Consider the following 20,623-nt stretch of genomic DNA (forward strand, 5'->3'; position numbering starts at 1 on the left):
GAAGATGTAGAATATGCTGCAGGACAAAAGGAGTGAGCCAGAAGTTATGGTACATGTTGGTACCAATGGCACAGATAGGGCAGGTATTGAGGTCCTAGGGTCAGATTTTCAGAAGCTATAGGGAGGAAGTTAAAAAGTAGGACCCCAAAGATAGTAATCTCTGGATTACCCCTAGTACCATGTGCCAAGCAAGAGTAGAAACAGGAAGATAGGGTGGATCAATGCATGGCTTGAGGCCTGGGGGCTTCAGATTCTGGGGACATAAGCAGCAGTTCTGGGGAAGAAGGCACATATTCAAAAGGAATGGTTGCACCTCAATAGGACATGGACAAATGTCTTCACAGGAAGGTTCGCTAGTATGATTTAAACTAAATTGTCAGGGAGATGGGCACCAGCAAATGGAAGTAGAAAAGACGAAGGTGCGTAAACTGAGAGCGTTGGACAGTATCAGAGAAGGGAATAGTTCCATATTCAATCGGAGCAGCAAAGAAGGACTACGAGGAATGCAAAGTCATGTTTACAATGCATGCATGTAAACATACAAAGTGTAGTGGATAAGGTTGAGGAGTTATAAAGACAAATAATTGGGTAGGAATATGATATTATGGCAACAGAAACGTGGCTGAAAAATGCTGGTGACTAGGCTCTTAATATGCAAGAATATGAAGTGTTCAGAAAAGATAGGGAAAGACACATTGAGAAAGTCGTTAGCAAAGCAAATGGGATATTGGGCTTCATAAATAGATACAGAGTATGAAACAGGGAAGTTATCCTCAATAAAGCTTTGGTTAGGCCACAACTAGAGTATTGCATCCAGTTCTGGTTACCACTCTTCAGGAAGGATGTGACGGTCCTTGGGAGGGTGGAGAGTTGATTTCACCGATTGTTTCCCGGGATGGAAGTTTTTAGCTCCAAGGTTAGGTTGGAGATGCTGAGTGGATTGTTCTCCTTGGAGCAGAGGAGATTATGGGGGTGATGTGATAGAGATGTACAAGATTATGACAGGTATAGTTACGGTAGACAAAGAAAAGGTGTCCCCCATTAGCTGATGGTATAAGGACTAGGAAGACACTGATTTAAGGCAGGGTGAATGCAAGGAAGAACTTTTTTTAACACAGCAAGCGCTAATGACCTGGAACTCATAGCCTAAGAGGGTGTGGAAGCAGAGACAATCAATGCCTCACTAACAGCCTTTCATAATCTTACCTTGCCCAGTAATTCTCTGTTCTCATAGCCAAACAACATCAGAGAAAAGTTATTATTCAAACTGTGGACTGCTCCATCTGGCAGGAGAGTGATGAGTCCACTGATGGTTGTGAAAACCCACACAACTCCTGAGAAAACCGCCTCTGTGCCAGTGATTAACTGACTCGCATCATCTTCCTCAGATTCAGCTGGGGGGAAAAAAAATTAAGCAAACCTTTCATACAAAGTAAACTTGTTTTACAAAAACATTACAGGAGTCGTCAAGTATTTGAGGACCCAACAAAAAAGTATCAAAGCATCCGGTCTCTGGACAAAATCCACCAGTTTATTCAGTGGCGACTGTATTGCCACGCTATCTGCTTTCTATTGCTTGATGCTAAAGAAGTGCATTCTCTCTGGTCTAACAGATCAAGATCATGTGAATTGAATCTGGAACACTTTCATCCCGTCCCCTGGTTAGGCAACCAAAGCGGACCATAATTGGAACCCAAACTGACAATTTCATTCCGAGAAGCCACAGGATGGTTGTTTTGAGAAGTTGAAAAGTTAGCATTGCTGCAGTGGCTGTAGTTAAAGAATGCTTGAAGGCACAGAGTGGGACAATCATTACTATGCATCAAACTCATGCTTTCACTTATTGATAGTGGACATGCACACTGGGGGAGGGGGGGGGGGAACGAGTGACGAAGAAAAACATGCTACCCTTCAGTAGGTAGTGGTGGAAGGGGAGTTTGGAAAGTACACATGAGGGGTGGGTGGGCATTAAATTGGAGAGGGTGAAATTTGCCCTGAGGGGATCAGTACAAGAGTTTTTCAGGCGGTGGCAGCCTTATCTGGACTTCCTGGCGGAACGGTAGGGAAATAGGCCGACAGCAGCAGCAACCCCCGGGGGGGGGGGGGGGGGGGGGGGGGGGGGGCATGGCTGAAATGTTAAATGAATGTCACATCTGTCTTTACCCAGGAAGTGGATGTTACCCAGACCATGGTGACAGAGGAGCAATCTCTGTCTAGAGAGGAGGCAAAATTGATAATGAGGAGGTATTGGGTAGACTGTCATGATCTGTTGACAAGGCACCGGAAAAGTGCATCTTTTTGGCACCGGAAAAGGGCAGCACGGTGGTGCAGTGGGTTAGCCCTGCGGCCTCACGGCGCCGAGGTCCCAGGTTCGATCCCGGCTCTGGGCCACTGTCCGTATGGAGTTTGCACATTCTCCCCGTGCCTGCGTGGGTTTCGCCCCCACAACCCAAAGATGTGCAGGCTAGGTGGATTGGCCACGCTAAATTGCCCCTTAATTGGAAAAAAAAACGAATTGGGTACTCTAAATTTTTTTTTTTTTTTAAAAGACAAGGCACCGGAACCAAACCAGCTGCAAGCAAGGATATTGAAGGGAGTGAGTGGAAATTGCAGGGGCATAATCTTTCAGTCGTGCGTAGGCTCAGGGGAGGTGCTAAGAGGACTGGAGAATTGCAAACATTGCACTCTTGTTCAAAAAAAGCATGTAAGGATAAGCCCAGAAATTACAAACCAGTCTGTTTAACTTCAGTGGTAGGGAGGTTTTTAGAAACAGTTATTTTGGATAGAATTAACAATCACAAGGAAAAATGTGGGTTGATTGGGAAGAGCCAGCATGGAGTTCTTAAGGGAAAATAATGTTTAACTAACTTGCTGGAGTTTCTTTGAAGAGATAACAGGAAAAATTAAGAGGGCAATGATGTTGATGTTGTATATATATGGACTTCCAAAAGGCATTTGATAGTGCTGCACTACAGGTTTGAGTAAAGTTAGTTCATGGAGTTAACATAGAAATATCGAAAACAGAAGCAGCAGGAAGCCATTCGGCCCTTCGAGCCTACTCCGCCATTCATTATGATCGTGGCAGATCAAGTTCAATACTCTGATACCGCCTTTCCCCCCATACCCCATGGAAAGAGTTTGTGTCACATCCATTGAGTTGTTTTTTAAAATAAATTTTGAGTACCCAATTCATTTTTTCCAATTAAGGGACAATTTAGCGTGGCTAATTCACCTAGCCAACACATCTTTGGGTTGTGGGGGCAAAACCCACGCAGACACAAGGAGAATGTGCAAACTCCACACGGGCAGTGACCCAGAGCTGGGATCGAAGCTGGGACCTCGGGGGCATGAGGCAGTAGTGCTAACCACTGTGCCACCGTGCTACCCTACATCCATTGAGTTAAAGATATAGTGACTGTTTTGTTATGCTCTTGACGTAGCACAAGCTGCTTCCTTGATGTGCACTCTGACAAAGGAAGGTTCAGACTTGAGATAACTTTAACACATTTATTGAACTGTTAACGATTCTCCTACCTAGATTCGACTCTCCTGTTAATCCTGCTATAGCTACTCAGACTGACGATCCAGGTCGTGGGTGTGATGTGTTTCAATCAACCCTGTGTACTCACTAAGTGTCTCCACTGGAAAGAGGAAGATTATGTGTGCTGTGTCCTTATATACGGGCTGGTATAATGCCCCCCTGTGGTAGTGTCACCTGTGTGTCGTGAATGCCCATTGGTCATGTCCTATCTTATTGACCCATTGGTTGAATGTCTGTGTGTCATGTCTCTGGTGCTCCCTCTAGTGTCTATCTAGTCTACGTGTATTTACATTAACCCCTTGGTAATCTACAGCGATGCATATCACCACATTCCCCCCTTTTTTCGTGTTACATATTTTCTGTACAGTGTTAAAGAAAATTGAACAAACTAGGTAGATAAGTGATGATATGTACAAATCATGATAAGTGATCATTAAACAACAAGTCCAAATTATATGCACGAGTCCAAAATTCATTAATTATTATGGTCGAGTGTCTTTCTTGTTTGGTTGGTGAGGTGGTGATGTTGATGGTGGCATTGCTTTGTAAACGGCGTCAGTGTCCCTCCGCGTAAGGAACCAAGAAGTGGTCAAATTACTTTGTTGTCTGATTTGGAGTCTTTTTTTCTTCCGATGTTTGTGGTAGCGATGTATGCAATCTGTGTTGTCCTGCTATGGTATATCATTGTACTGAGCTGAGCAGTAACACTGTCCCTCATGGGCAGAGTTGTACCATGCCGTACCAGTCATAGTTCCATTGTTGTTGTCTTTGTCGTGCTTGTTGGCGACGTTGTTGCCTCTGGTACACTTCTGGATGTTGTTGTGTTGGTTGGTTTTGTTGTCGTATTGGCTGCGCTCAAGGACCACACTCTGTAGATAATACGAGTCCTTCACACAGTTACTCATGTCAGCGTCCTTTGTGGCATCTTCTGTTTCCTTGAGAGTGTCATCACTGAGTTCGCAGCGCTCCCCGTCTGGAGTCATGTCCAGCTTACTTGAATCAGCTTTGGCTTGTCGATTCTCCCCGTCTGGAGTCTGGTCTGTTTCACCCGAGTCGGTTTTGGCTTGTCGATGCTCCCCGTCTGGAGTCCTTTCTGGTTCACCGGAATCAGCTTTGGTTTCTTGCCGCTTCCCGTCCGGAGTCATTGCAGGTTCACATGAGTCAAAACGTTCAGGAATACATTTGCTTGTGGAGAGGCTCGAGCAAATGAGGTTTGAAGTAACGTGGTGTCCCTGGAGTCACCAGTAGTCTCACTGTGATTGTCATGTGCCTCTGTACACACTAGCTGAGGTCTGTCACGTTGCACATCTGGTGCGGGAAGTGGGATGCCGTCGTCACTTGTCGCACATACAGTGGGTAGAGCCTCAGTGTCTTCTTGTCATTCACTTGAGCTGGGTAGACTGTCAGAGTCTTCTTCTGGTGGCTCAAAGAATCTGGGTGGACTGTCATAGTTGCTTTGTTGTTCATGTGAGCGTGGCAGACTGTCATAGTCTTCTTGCTGTGCACTTGAGCATGGCAGACCTGCGTCGTCTGCTGCTGGTTGCTCAGGAGGAGGTTGCTAGACCCTCATGGTCTTGCTCATGCAAGCACTGCGCTCTGGAGTCTTGCATTCCTTCCATCGTGGAGTCAGTCCACGAGCTCACTGTGGAGGCTTGTGTCACTCCCTCTGTGGAGTCTTGCAGCGTTCCCTGTGTGGAATCGTGCATTAGTCTTGCTGTGGAGTCTTTCATTGCTTTGTGTGTGGAGTCAGGGACTCTTCGCGGTGCACGGACCACTGTCCGTGTGGCAGTAGGCCATTATCTGTGGTCTTGTACCGCTCTCTGTCTCTTGGCATCAGGCCGCAGCATAATCCTGCACTCACGAGTCGGGATGTCACATATGCTGGGCTGAAGATTCCCCAATCCGACGAACTCGTCGTCGGGGTGACAAAATAGTCTGTGCGACATTTAGAGTTTAAAGTCTATGTGATATATTAGTACAAATAAAGAATACTATTAGTCTTGTATTGCTTCTGTGATGTGTCAGTTGTGAACCGTCAAGGAGTAGAGGGGCAGCAAGTGCATATGTGCACAAGTCATTAAATGTGGCAGGGCAGCTGAAGAGAGCAGTTAAAGTATACAGTATCCTAGGCTTTATTAACAGTAGCATAGAGTTCTAGGGCAAGGAAGTTATGCTAAACAAGGAAGTTATGCTAAAGAATTCCAGCAGGTCTCCCCGCCACACAGGGTGGAGATGTTGATCTCCATTCCAACAGGATCCACCTTCGGGCCATCAATGAGGCGAAGACTACAACATCTGCCTCCGCACCTGTTTCCAACCCCGGATAGTCTGACACACCAAATATGGCCTCCCGAGGGCCCGGTCAGTTTCACGTGCACCATTTTATAGATTACCCTAAAATCCTCCTTCCAATAATCCTCGAGCTTTGGACAGGACCAAAACATATGAACGTGGTTTGCTGGACCCCCCCACCCCGCAACGTTCACACACATCTTCTACCCCCTCAAAGATCCGGGTCATCCTCGTTCTTGTGAGGTGTGCTCTATATACCACCTTCAGCTGTATCAGCCCCAACCTTGCTCACGAGGTAAACCTCCAGGCATTCCTCCTCCATACTCTCTCCCAACTCTTCCTCCCACTTTGCCTTAATCCCTTCCAGCTTCTCATCTTCCAAAATAGCCCCGTAAACCGCCAACACTACCCACTTCTCCAGTCCCCCTGTCGTCAGCACCTCCTCCAGCAATGTGGAAGCCAGCTCTACCGGGAAGCTCTGTATCTCCTTTCTGACAAAATCTCAAACCTGCATGTTTCTAAATATTTCCCCCTGTTCCAGCCCATACTTCGCTCCCAGCATCTTCAATCCTGGAAACCGACAACCAAGAAACAAATCTTTTAGTGTCCTAATTCCTTTCTCCTCACATCTCCGAAAATTTCCATCCCACTTCCCTGGCTCAAATCTACAGTTCCCCCGAATCGGCATTTCCCTTGACCCTGCCCCCAACCCGAAGTGCTGACGAAACTGCCTCCAAATTCTCAACAAAGCGATTACTACCAGACTTTGAGTATTTCCCCGGGGCAGTTGAGAGCGATGGCAGAGGTTTAAAGTAATTTTGCAAAAGAAGCAAATGTAATGCGAGGAAAAAAAAAACTTTCTTACACAGTGATTCGGGTCCGGAATGCACTGCCTGGAAGTGCGGTGGAGAGCAGGTTCAATCGAGGCATTAAAGAGGGCATTAGATGATTGTTTGAATAGAAGCAATGTGCAGGTGTTGAAGTGAAAAAGGCAGAAGAATGGCACTAAGCCGTGACAATCGTTTAGAGAGCCAGTACAGCCACAATGGGCCGAAAGATCTTCTTTTGCACTGTGCATAAGCAGTTTGTGTGTTTTTGCCATAATTTCTACTTGAGAAAATTCAAATATAAAACCAGGGTTTCCTCAACCATAAAATAATGTGTTACAAACAACATACTCAACCATAAGTCACACAAATTGAAGGTTTTGCTTGCCATCTACTGTTCACTTTAAGGCTATCTAACATGGTACATACAAGGAAGTGATATACTGTACCTAGATAACCGAGATCTGGTGGCTGAAACTGACGATGGCCCTCAGTGCTCTGATCCTCCAGGACTTTAATGCTGAGTTTAATGCTGAGAGGAAATGTAGTACCATCTTTTGCTCTGCCAGCTGCACGCTGAATTTTCAAGTTCTGAAAAAGGAGGCAAATTTTAGAAAAGGAACAAAACTCCTAGCAAGCACTTCAAATCATGCACTTCTGAAGTGCCTCTATCACAGGTTTTTAACCGTTATTAAACAGTTGTTCTCTATTGCCCCATTTCACCCCCCAATAATGTAGCTGTTATGAAATACTAATTGATCTTTCACAGCTGTGACAAAAATGATGGAGCCTGAAATTTGGTTTGGTATTTCTTTCATTAACTACAATTTAATAACAACATTGTTTAGAAATAGAAATAATAATAAATAGAATGCAGTTTTTCCTGTACTTATCTCTCTAGTAGCCTTCCATTCTATGCTTCTTCATTTACTTTTCACTTTCCTCTTTCTCTCCATGATTTGGTTTTTGTATTTTTAAACTGGATATTTTCATGTTCAGCAGAACCAGAGCACAGTAAACAAGTGAACCTGTGTGCCCTACAATGTCTTCATTTTAGGTAAATGAAGTAAGGCCAGAGATTATAGGAACAGGATTAGGCTACTCAGGCTCTCAAGTCCATTCCAGCATTCGATTAGGTCATGGCTGGTCAGGATCATAAGTGGAAGATGTCAAGAACAATTAAAAAGCAGCTGTGAAAAAAGCAGCTGAAAGTCCGTCAGGGAGTGGAAAGGTCACCGCGGGGACGGCGAGAAAAATGAAGGCCGGGGGACCAGGGGAGGCCGCATTGGCCACTGCTGAAGAAATAACTACGGTGATGGCCGTGGAACTCGAAAGGCGTTCACGAAACACATGGAGGCGATGAGGAAGTAGATGGGGGCAGTATTGAAACTGCTGGTGGAGGAGGCGACTGCCCCGGTGAGGGCAGCGGTATTGAACGCAGTGGCGGACGTACGGGAGCAAGGCAAGGCACTGAAGGAAGTAGAAGAGGCATCGTTACAGCACAGCGATCAACTTACCTCAATGGAGAAGGAGATGTGGAAGGTGATAGAGATCAACGAGGGTCTGCGAGCCAAAATGGACGACTTAGAAAACAGATCCAGGCGACAGAATCTGAGGATTGTGGGTCTTCCCGAAGGTGTGGAAAGCCCAAGCCGACTGAGAATTTTGCCACGATGTTGGCGAAGCTATAGGGGGAGGGTAATGATCCCTCCCGATATGAACTGGATCGGGCACATCGGTCATGGAGGCCTGTACCAAAGGAGAGTGAGCCGCCAAGAGTAGTGACTCTGTGTTTTCGTAGGTACAGTGTGAAGGAGAAGGTTTTGTGCTGAGCAAAGCAGAAGCGGGTGGTGCAGTGGGCTGGAGCTGGTATACGCATATATCAGGACTTTACGGTGGAGCTGGCGAGGAGGCAGGTTGCCTTCAGCCGGGTGAAGAAGGCACTGTACATCAGTAAGGTGCGGTGCAGCATAGTACACCCAGCTAAGTTGAGGGTGACCTTCAAATCCGAGGACTTTTATTTCGGGACGGCGGAAGCAGCGGAGGAGTTTGCGAAGGCAGAAGGACTATGGGAGAATTGAGAAGTGGTCATGAACTGATGTAGCCTCATGTAACTGTATTTTTTTCACTGCGGCAGGTGTATGTGCTAAATGAGCCAGCGTTGTATATACTTGGCCAAGAGAAGAGAGCGGACTTTCACTTACAATGATGGTTCTTTGGAGCTTGGGTGTGTATGCCGGGTTTGTGTGCTAAAGGGGATTTCTTGGGTTTTCCTGGGGCCGGGCAAGGGGGAAAGAGACCCAGGCGGGGGCCTCCACCCTGGCCGGTTTAAGCTGGCCAGTGAACGGGAGTGAGGTGGGGGGCCATCGGAGCCTGGCAGAATAGGTCCCGTTGAGGCTAGCCAGGGTGGAAAGATGGGGGGGAAGGAACGGAGGTTGGGGGAAGGATTTTTGTAAGAGGAAATGGAGGGGAGGAGCTGGAAGGGGGGGGGGGGATGTCTTGCAATGCATGGGTGTCATCTGTGGTACTCTTTCGGGGATTGGATGGCATTGAATGTTTGGGGGGGGGGGGGGTACTCTATAGGTTAATGGTGACCATAGGCGATTCCTAATTCCTTTTCTCTTTTCTTTTCTCCTTTGTTTGTCCCACTGTGGGAGGGTTTGTTCTACTTGATGTTTATATTGTCATGTGGGTCGTTGCTTGGGGTGGTGGGAGGATGGGATCGTTGTTGTTGATAAGGAAACTGACTTTGTATTTGTTACCATTTACTGCTTGTGGGTGGAGTGTAAACTCTGGAGAAAATGTGAAAATGGAGAATAAAAATATTTTACAAAAAAAATTGTGTGTACCCAATTCATTTTTTCCAAGGGCCAATTTACCATGGCCAATCCACCCATCCTGCACATCTTTGGGTTGTGGGAACGAAATCCACGCAAACACGGGCGGGGTGAATGTGCAAACTCCACACAGATAGTGACCCAGAGCCGGGATCGAACCTCGGCGCCATGAGGCAGCAGTGCTAACCCACTGCGCCACCGCGCTGCCCTACAGCAGCGCATCTTAATGAGATATTAGCATAGCCAGAGCTGCAGGAACTGTGGGTTAATCGGATTGGCTAGAAGCTCCCGAGGGTGGGATGTCGTCCCCACTTACAAGCCAAAAGTTCCACTGTCAAGCAATTTAGCTGTCCCGCAGCACATCATGGCTGTGAGACGGAATGACATGGAGTGAGCCAGCTACCAGGGAGGAGAATTTGGGGGGCAACTGCACACTCCCCCTCCACCACCCCATAATACGCAGCCCTTCACCCCTTAAGTGGCCTATCACTGTTTCCTTCAGAAGAACTGCTGAATGGAAGAAAGTCAGCTACAGATGGACTATTCAAAATTCTTTCAGATTACACTGTAATAAACTGGACAGCTTTCCAAGATCTTGAAAAGCTGTCTGGCTGTAGAAACAAAGAAGTAGCATTCAACCTGCCTGCCTATACCTAATTGAGATGTCAATCTGAACAGACTGCAAATAACACCATGCCAGTAAAACAAAAGTCAGTGGCCCGGATGAGCAAATTCTTTGGGCTGGAGGACAAGTGTGCTAGATGTGGGGGAGGACCAGCGAACCATGTCCACATGTTCTGGGCGTGTCCAAAACTCAGGGGATACTGGGAGGGATTTGCAGACGTCATATCCTGGGTACTGAAAACAAGGGTGGCGATGAGTCCAGAGGTGGCGATTTTTGGGGTGTCGGAAGACCCGGGAGTACAGGAGGGGATAGAGGCCGACGTTGTGGCCTTTGCTTCCCTGATAGCCCGGCGACGAATACTGTTGGCCTGGAGGGACTCAAAGCCCCCAAAGACCGAAGTATGGAATTCGGACATGACAAGCTTTCTCGGCTTGGAAAAAAATCAAGTTCGCCATACAAGGATCACTATCGGGGTTCGCCCGGAGGTGGCAACCATTCATCGACTTCTTCGCGGGGAACTAATCGTCAGCGGGGGAGGGGTAGAATAGTGTAGAGTAGGGGGGAAGAATAGGCGGGTCTATCTGCGAGAGTGGTACTGTTATTTGCACTATGTTTTTTGTAATTGGTATCTGCACACTAATGTATATTGTTACTGTTTATAATGCCAAAAATACCTCAATAAAATTGTCTGTTAAAAAAAACAAAAGTCAGGAAATGCATCTTTAACATCTTGAAAATAAACTTTTACTTAATGAAACTAATGTGCATTCCCCATAGTTGAAGGATGTTGTGAGCTACCCTCCATCCTTCCGGTCTTATCTTGCAACATTCACATTCAGCAATTTCAAACCTTTGGTATCTTCATGTGAGGGGAGGGTATCTTCACTGAAGGAATAACATCAGTTATTGAAAAGCCTGCAACTTCATCTGCTGCTGTGTATCCATGGAGATAGGCAAATGATGCATCACAGGATACAATTCTTCCCTAAAGAAAGAAACAATAATTTTTAATGTGAAATAATGAAAGTATGAGTGGAACTGGATTATACAGTGTAGATGGAAGACATTAAAATATCATAATTCATGGTGTGAAGTTGACCTGGTATCTAAGACAACACCATCTATCTAGATCCAAAAGTCATGTTTTTGCAAATACTCAGCTATGAAATACTATACTCACATTTGCAGTCAGTCTTAATTTTTCACCACACCACACAAACACATGGTTTACTGTTTCTTATAACAGGGTGCAAGGATCAACAGAAGAGAACAAACTGTGTTGTGAAAATAGTTGGGAATTAAAGTCACGGCCACTTTTTGCATCAGATGCTAATGACATTTCAAAATGGCAACCACCCATAATTGCACACCAACAGCTAATTTTTATACAGGATTTAAGTGTTTTGAGGGACATTGAGGCTTCAACGGTCAACTTATACACCTCAACCTACAGGTAACTAGAGTTATCAATTAGAAGTAAACTATGCAAAATCCTACCCTTCTCTTTTCAGCTCCCCATGGAACAGGAGAGTTAGAAAATTATATAGCTCTTTATTACACTCAGTGTCTCAAACCACTTTCCAAGTAATTCATTGCGTAGTCACTTATGTAGGCAGAAAATCTGCATTAGCAATCAAGAACAGAGAGCGCTGGAAAAACACAGCAGCTGTCAGCATCCATCAGAAGAGAAACAGAGCAAAAGTTACGAGTCAGACACCTTTCGTCAGAACCCTTCCATCAGTGGTTACCCGGGTTCAATTCCGGACTTGGGTGACTGTGTGGAGTTTATATATTCTCCCAGGAGTTCCAGATTTCCGGGTGCTCCGGTTTCCTCCCACAGTCAAAGATGTGCAGGTTAGGTGGATTGGCCATGCTCAATTTCCCTTTAATGTCTGAAAGGATAGATGGGGTTACTGTTTACGGGGATAGGGTAGGGTGTGGACCTAGATATGGTGCTCTTTCAAAGGGTCGGTGGGGACACGATGAGCTGCTTCTGCACTGTAAGGATTCTACGATTCTATCTCTGTAACATCTTCCAGCCATACAAGATTCCAAGATATCTGCATTTCTTCAATTCCGGGATCTTGTACATCCTGATTTTATATGCTCCACCATGGTCATGCCTTCAACTACCACAGCCCTAAACTCTGGAATATCCTCCTGAAACTTCTCAGTCTCCGTTTCCTCCTTGAACACGCCCCTTAAACTCTTGGACATCTGTCCCAATATCGTCTTAAGTGACTCATTGTCAAATTTTGTTTGATAATTGTCTTACGAAGTACCTTGATTTTTTATTACTATTTTAAAGGGAGTAATATAAATGCAAGTTGTTGAAGTAGCCTGCATTTTGTATATTTGAACTCACGTTGCCAGTGAATGTGACAGAGGCAGTAAGTCGCTCTACAGGTTCCATCACCACAACACAGCACTGCCTGTCTTCACCAGTCATGCGCTTCATCCAGACTGACACAGGAATCTCCACACCACCATTGCTAATTACATCAATCTGGAAACAAGAACACAAACCATGATGGAAAAATTATAAATATTACTGGAATATACAGCAAAATGATGAGTCAAACTCAGGTGACACAAAATTTTGGTTGTGTCAAATTTGACAACCATTCCAGTCGGCAGAACAGCAAATCCCACAGAAGGATGCCAGCCGTAAACCAAAATTTTGCACTGATAACTCCAGATGAGCCAAACTTGTCTAAGCTTGTCATATGACTGCACCAACCAGAAGAATTAGGCTGCCTGTCCACCCTTTTTCCTGGCCAAAGTCTGTAACAACGCAGCAGGACTTTACACTGCAGCTCAAGAACACCAAAAGCACGCTCGACCACACTGGACATCATGGTGGACTGTGACCATAAAACCATAAGGCACAGTAGCAGAATTAGGCCACTCGGCCCATCGAGTCTGCTCCGCCATTTATTTTCTCATCCCCATCCGAGCCAGCACAGTAATCAGAAAAAGATTATGGAATTTCCCAGAACTAATTCCAACATTTTCCAATGCAAACCTCTGTCCTTTATAAGGTTAGGCCATTGTAAAGGGTGAACAAACTTCTTCACACTTTTACTGCTTCACTATTTTGTCAATTGAATCTGGTATTTGCAGACACATTGGATTACAAATGCATGTGGAAATCAGGCTTCCTTGCTGATCACGATGCTGCACTTAACAAATTTGGGGCAGATCCCCTAGGATTCTACTCATCAGGATTTTACTGTTTTACAGGAATTTAAAGGTGCAATACTACATCAAATTACTGGTTTATTTAATCCGTTGAGCTGGGGAAATTATCTACAGAAATAGATATTTTCTCCTCTCTTTGATTTTGGATCTCAAACTATACACAAGGAAGTGGCAGTTTGATTAATGCTATTCCACAATCAACTAATAGATGTACAAAGTAAGTTCAGAATGATGCTCCACTTTCCCCATGCCACCCTGTGCGAGAGCACGGCCTGGTACGTTAACCTCTCTTTGCTAGTACAGTGTTTAATACAGATTGATTCTCCTGCTCTCAGAGTGGCCCTTAAAACTTTTAGCTCCTACCTCTGTGCAAGGTTCCATCCAAACAATACTTCCTTTTGTAAAGCCTAGTCCATACCAAATTTAGTCAATCATGAACTTTCGACAGGGAAATAACTCATTACTGAGAGCACCGCAATAAAAAACATGAGGAGGCATCCAGTGAATGTGCTTAATTGGTCACATACCACTTTTCCAGAGATGGTCACAACTTGTCCATCAACTTCCGGATGTTCTTCATACAGCACCTCTTCCAACATGTGGCTGGACTTCGATACAAGTAAAGACAACTTCTGACCAATTAGCTCTTTGCTGCTGTAACAAAGCAGCTTACAAGCCATGTCATTGGCCACTAATATCTGTTGGAGCATACAGAAAGGGCATCATTATGATCTGTGCAAACTAGAAAATCACTAACATCGCATTAAGAATTCACACTGTCATGGGAAACAGGGATAGATGAACCTAGGTGACAGGATTCTTTTCCCTTATCCTCAAACTATTATTCTAACACAACAAAAAATAAATGGGGAATAAAAGGGGACATTAAGGGAAAGGAAGAGAGAGCAGCATATTCATCCAAAAAAGGTAAACTTTTCCTGTCTGGACTTTTATCAAGGAAGAGGGTCTGAGGTTACCAATGTACAGCATTCACATGGGCAAGGGAATTTTTGTCAGAATTTCAGGGGAAGTGCTATCTACTCAGATGTGGCACACTGTAGCAAATATCCCCAGCTCAGTCTGCACAACGAAGATTTTTTTTTTTAAAAATGTATTCTTTCATAGGCTGTGGACATAACCACGACATTTGCCATTCGACTGAGTGGCCTGCTCATCCATTTCAGAGGGCAACTAAGAGTCAACTACAATGATGTGGGTCTGGAGTCACATGCAGACCAGCAAGTCTCCTTACTTAAAAAGGGCATTAGTGAACCAGATGGTTTTTACAACAATCGATGATAGTTTCATGGCCATCAATCTTGACATGAGTTTTCAATTCCAAATTTTCTTGAAAAATCTATTGAATTTAAATTCCATCAGTCGCTGTGCTGGGATTTGAACCCACGTCCCCAGGGCATTGGCCGGGGCCTCGGGATTACCGCAATGCCACTATTTCCATTTGTCAAGAGTATGAATGCAAGATCTGATTTAATATAGTCAAAATACACTATGTTGCACAAACAGGCTTTAGCCCAAGATGGTAGATCAGCTGTGAATTTGCAGTTTTAAACATTTACTACAAATAATTTAAAAATATACCACCAAATTAAACAGTGTGATTGAGCATGAGAGAATTCTAACCATTAAACACCCACAAAGATGCATCACTATTTTCAACTTCTTTTATGCAGAAACTGGTCAAAAGCAGACATTCTCCCAGTGTCTGCTTGGGTTTCACCCTCCACAACCCAAAGATGTGCAGGTTAGGTGGATTGGTCACACTAAATTGCTCCTTATTTGGAAAAGAAAAAATAATTGGGTATGCTATATTATGAAGAAAGGTTACCAAAGCATTCAAACCCTCAGATAAAGTAAACGCTGTCAATACCATCCTGCCTCAGTATGCAGTATTAGTACAGAAAGGTCCAATAGGACTATGTAAATATTAGGGTCCTTTTCAGTATTCCATTCTTTCCAGAGTCTTCCCAAGATTATAGACAGTTAACTTTACACAAGCGCACAGGGGCTCTAACTCTTCCCTTCCCTCACCCAAACCACTATTTTATTAGCTATGGTATGAACTAGATTTCTCCAAAGCTATATGTAGTAAGTCTACGCTAAAGCTGCACAGAAAAAGCTGACAGTTCCAAATTTATAGTGTACCTCTGTAGTCAGGCCATCTATTGTAAGGATGGCTTTGTTAGGATTGCGCACTGCAGCTGGGACAGTAGAGCAGCCATCACCCGCTAGAAGACTCCAAAAGTTGCTTGATACATTAGAGGTTGACCCAGGGCAGGAAAAGGAACCACTGAGATCCGACAAGAGAAGGTTTCGAGAGGCCACAGAGGAGTAACTGTAGGAGTTCAGTGATTCACCTGTTGGAAGCAAGGAATAATTGGTAAGGCCATGTCAATTTTGGTCATTATGTCATCATATTTTCTAATCTTTGTCTCCCCATACAATGCAGATTGGTATTGTCACTGAACTAGTAAGCCAGAAACCCAGAATATTCTGTGGACCCAGGTTCAAATCCCGCCACTGCAGATGGTGAAATTTGAATTCAATAAAAATCTGGAATTAAAAGTATAATGATGACCCTGAAACCATTGTCGATTGTCACAAAAACCCATCTGGTTCACGAAGGCCTTTAGGGAAGGAAATTTGTCGTCCTTACCCGGTCTGGCCTACATGTGATTCCAGACCCACAGCGATGTGGTTGGCCCTCAAGGGCAACTAGGGATGGGCAATAAATGCCCCCTCAAGGGCAGTTAGGGATGGGCAATAAATGCTGGCAACCTGGGTACTTCAGGAAGCAAAGTACTGCACTCTCCCCTGTCTGCATCAATGGTGCCGAGGTGGAGATGGTTGACAGCTTCACGTTCCTAGGCATGCACATCACAAACAACCTGCCCTGGTCCATCCACGTTGACGCTAAGACCAAGAAAGCACAACAGTGCCTCTACTTCCTAAGGAAACTAAGGAAATTTGGCATGTTCACATTGACTCTTACCAATTTTTACAGATGCACCATAGAACATATCCTATCTGGCTGCATCATCCTATCTGGCTGGTATGGCAACTGCTCGGCTCAAGACCGTTCTTGTACAGAGTCGTGAATACAGCCCAGTCCATCACATGAAACCGCCCCATCCATTGACTCTGTCTACACCTCCCGCTGCCTTGGGCAGTGGGCAGCATAATCAAAGACCCCTCCCATCCAGGTTAGTCTCTCTTCCAACCTCTTCCATTGGCCAGGAGATACAAAAGGCTGTGAACACGCACTATTAAGTTCAAAAACAGCTCCTTCCTCACTGTTACCAGACTCCTGAATGACCCTCTGATGGACTGGCTGATCTTGCCACACATCTTCTCTATTGATTAGTAGTACACTCTGTATTCTTCACCCAATGTTTGTGTATTTACCATATATCCTAAGTTTTTTCAAGCATGGAATGAACTATCTGGACTGTATGCAGAACAATACTTTTCACTGTACCTTGGTACACATGATAATAAATCAAATCAAATCTAGTGTGGCACTGGGAAATAGAGTACAGTCAAGACGTTTGGGATAGTGAGAGATGATGCTAAGCTGTGTAAAGGGGGTAGCACTGCGAATAGGATTATTGTAATGGAATGACAAGAATTGGGATGAGAGAAAGTGTTTGGAATACTGCAGGTATGGTGATCTAATAAGTGGGGATAGAGATTTCTCAGCACTAGTTCAGAATCTGACTTGAGGTTGAGTAAAGCTCAGCATAGTTTTACCGCACATATATTATAAAATAGTTAAATTACAAGTGTGCTGACTTCTGAAGTTAAATGGCAAAATTATCAGACTCTGGGTTAAGGAGAGAAAATCATACAAATATAAATGTATCAAACTTTGCTGTGAAGTTCAAAATTGAATTCTGATATATTACCTGAATTTACAAATGACACTGTACAGTTCTACAATAGAATCCTGCAGTGCTGTGCACATTTATTAACTGATCAATCTGCATTTCAATTATTTTCAATTTGTTGCAAACTGCAATTAAATTTATGTGTTCCTAAACAGAGAGTTCGTCCTACACACTCAACACAAGAAAAACCCACCTGTAAAAGACTCCAGGTTCCAATGAGTGCCTGGAGCCACCTTCCGGAGCGCAGGCTTTGTTATCCGAGGAAATGTTTTGCTGAGGTCGAATGAATCGTTCAACTTCTTTTCAAGGCCAAACAGAGCCGCCCTTGTCCTCTTACCGTTCCCCAAACTGTCACATGGAGATAAAGCTCTGTATCTGCTATCCAAGGAGCCCAGGAGTTGTGACTCCATCTTTAGCACTGGCACTTTTACAGTAAATGCTATGTAATCATTCACCTAAAGTACGAATAAAGGGCAGTCAGAAAAAATAATAGAAATACAATACTGTATACAAAGTTTTGGGCATTATTCCAAGTCAGCTAAACCAAATAATTAGCTGGCAACGAAAGGGCAAGGGAAAAGAGATGCAATTTTTCCCACTTGAAAAAATTGCTCATGTATTTTCCTTAAAAAGAACAGAAATATTGGAAACTGTTAGTACAACTGCAAGAACCGAACAGAACTAAATTAATCCTCCTGATCAGGTGTCTACATACACCCTGATGGAAAATCCTTTGTCAACCATTGGCACAAAACTTTCAGGAGGTGAGCCACCAGCAAAAATAGAACTTGTGCTCTGGCACATCTTTGTTGAATAAGCATCATCAAAACTTTAGAAAATATGTACAGCTGTTCAGATGAACAATGATAAACAATGATAACTTTGGACTTCAACGTACCCGGAAAGATTTCAGCTCTGTTGTAGCAACAGTAAAGGATTAGCTTTAGGGAAGGAAGTGGAATGACAGCAGACCAGCCATGTGAGGAACAATTTAACCTGTTAATGTGCATCTCTTAAAAGTGAAAATAAACCCAACTCTCAAATTCGATCTGTCTATTAATAAACTCTCCACCATTCCTTACAATTAACATTGCAGACTGTTTCACACTGATTTTTCCCTCTTCCTTAAATCTCACAATTGGTAAAAGTTTAACTTTAGACTCGTCTTTCCTTTTACCACCGGTGTATAACAAAATAAAATGCTCCCAGCCACAGCCTACAGGAAGAAAAAATGCTCAAGAGATAAAATAGCATTAAGATGCAAATAGATGGAACATTTCTCAATATCCTAACATCAAATCAAACCATTTTTCCATTCCTACCTCTTGCTCCCTTCATCCTGAAGCATTATAAAGCAGTACAAGATGCCACAGGAAATAGCAGCCCTCTGCCCTTGCCAAGTGGCCAGTCATCATATATGAACTAACATTTTACATGGCTGCTTTTTGACCATAGCAGATCCATCACAGTCAGCACAACTAAGTTGCCACCCATATGCACACACATATTTGTAGTGCAGCTCATGAGAAAGCAAAATCCTGACTCAGTTTTGTTCTCAATGCTCAAGGACACAGACATTAATTAACAGCACTGCTACCAGTACCCCAAGACTGGCCAACTGATCACAGACTGGTGATTAAACAAGGACAACCTGGTAAGTGTTTCCTCATATTACAACTGTTCTATTTAGAAACTGAACTATTGGTTAAAATCAATTCAAATGGTATTAAATGAATATTAATTCATATTATGGAAATGACAATTGACACTAGGTCAGCAGCTATTTTAATGAGACTGATAGATTTTTGTTAACCAAAGACATTACAGGATATGGGCTAAAGGCAGGTGTGTGGAGTCATATTTTTGAAAATTCATTTATGTGAGGTAGCTGCCCTTGAGAAGATGGCAGTGAGCTGCATTCTTGAACCGTTGTAGTCTCTGACATGTAAGTACACCCACAGGGAAGGAGTTCCAGGATTTTGACCCAAAGGAACGGCCTGTCCTGACATCAAGTGGATGAAGTTAATCAACTGGTATCTGTGACAAAAACAGAAAATGCTGGACAATCTCAGCAGATCTGACAGCATCTGTGAAGAGAGAAGGGAGCTCACGTTCCGAGCCTAGATGAGTCTCAGTGGCCAGGGGAGCTTTTCCAGGGTAGGTAAGGGTCCAGGGAAGTGGAGGGGGCAACAGTCTTGAGGGGGGGTTCATCAACACAGACAGCAGAGGTGGGGATGGGAGAGCTGGGTCCCGTGGCAGGCTGGGAAAGTTCCCACTCCGTCCCTCTGTTCCAGAGACAAGCTGGAGCCCTGACCCGGTTTTGCAGTATGAAGCCTCTGGCTGCCCGTTCGGGTGTGTCCACCCGGTACCGGCCTACCTGCTGCCGTTACTCCCTCCTCGGCGCCGCCATCTTCTCCACCTCAGGCACGCGCCTCGCCGCCAAATTCCAACTCAAACCGTCGGCGCCGCGGCCTGACTGACGGCCGGGCTGGCCAATCACCGGTTGAGCGTGCCACCCGCGGTGCCTTGGACCAATGGGCCGCGCCTGGAGGCTGGGCGGGGCGGGGCTGATTGGTTTCCTTGGAGACGGTGGCGCGGTGCCGGTTACCATGAGAGCGCAAGGAGGGAAGTCGAGGGCCACCTGCGCTTGGAACCTCTGAATGTGTCTGCTGCTCGCCTCTCATCATTAACACATACTCTAATCCACCTTCCCAAGATACATGACCTCCCCACACTGAACTCCATCTGCCACAGTTTTGTCCACTCACTTCATACATCAATATTCATAGAATTTACAGTGCTGGGGTGGCATAGTGGCTAGCACTGGGACTGCGGCGCTGAGGACTCGGTTCGAATCCCGGCTCTGGATCACTGTTCTTGTGGAGTTTGCACATTCTCTCCGTGTCTGCATGGGTTTCACCCCCAGAACCCAAAGATGTGCAGGTTACTCGGATTGGCCACATTAAATTGCCCCTTAATTGGAAAAAAATAATTGGGTACTCTAAATTTATTTTTAAAAATAATTTACAGTGCAGAAGGAGGCCATTCGGCCCATCATGCCTGCACTGGCTCTCGGAAAGCGTACCCTACTTAAGCCCACGCCTCCGCCCTATCCCCGTAACCCAGTAACCCCAGCTAACCTTTGTGGACACTAAGGGCAATTTATCATGGTCAATCTACCTAACCTGCACATATTTGTACTGTGGGAGGAAACCGGAGCACCCGGAGGAAACCCTCACAGACATGGGGAGAACGTGCAAACTCCGCACAGACAGTGACCCAAGTTGGGAATTGAACTTGGGATCCTGGAGCTGTGAAGCAACTGTGGTAACCACTGTGATACTTTAGTAACAGAACGTACTTTAGTACATCTGTTCCCAGATGTACTACTTACT

General features: G+C 44.7%; 1 protein-coding gene across 2 annotated transcripts in view; it reads right to left on the reverse strand.

Moving 5' to 3' along the window:
• pask (PAS domain containing serine/threonine kinase) overlaps positions 1-19,734 on the reverse strand; it is a 75,913-nt gene extending 56,179 nt beyond the window's left edge. For both annotated transcript variants that reach the window (XM_038816987.1, XM_038816986.1), the window contains exons 1-8: positions 19,606-19,734; positions 17,422-17,683; positions 15,487-15,698; positions 13,851-14,021; positions 12,488-12,628; positions 10,973-11,107; positions 7,110-7,251; positions 1,207-1,394 (exon numbers count right to left, since the gene is read on the reverse strand). In XM_038816987.1, coding sequence (XP_038672915.1) covers positions 1,207-1,394; positions 7,110-7,251; positions 10,973-11,107; positions 12,488-12,628; positions 13,851-14,021; positions 15,487-15,698; positions 17,422-17,638 — 1,206 coding nt within the window. In that variant the 5' untranslated portion in view covers positions 17,639-17,683; positions 19,606-19,734. The remainder of the gene's footprint in view (positions 1-1,206; positions 1,395-7,109; positions 7,252-10,972; positions 11,108-12,487; positions 12,629-13,850; positions 14,022-15,486; positions 15,699-17,421; positions 17,684-19,605) is intronic.
• Positions 19,735-20,623: the final 889 nt, after the last annotated feature.

This window comes from Scyliorhinus canicula, chromosome 13 (assembly GCF_902713615.1).
Source record: "Scyliorhinus canicula chromosome 13, sScyCan1.1, whole genome shotgun sequence".
NCBI classification, from domain to species: Eukaryota; Metazoa; Chordata; class Chondrichthyes; order Carcharhiniformes; family Scyliorhinidae; genus Scyliorhinus; species Scyliorhinus canicula.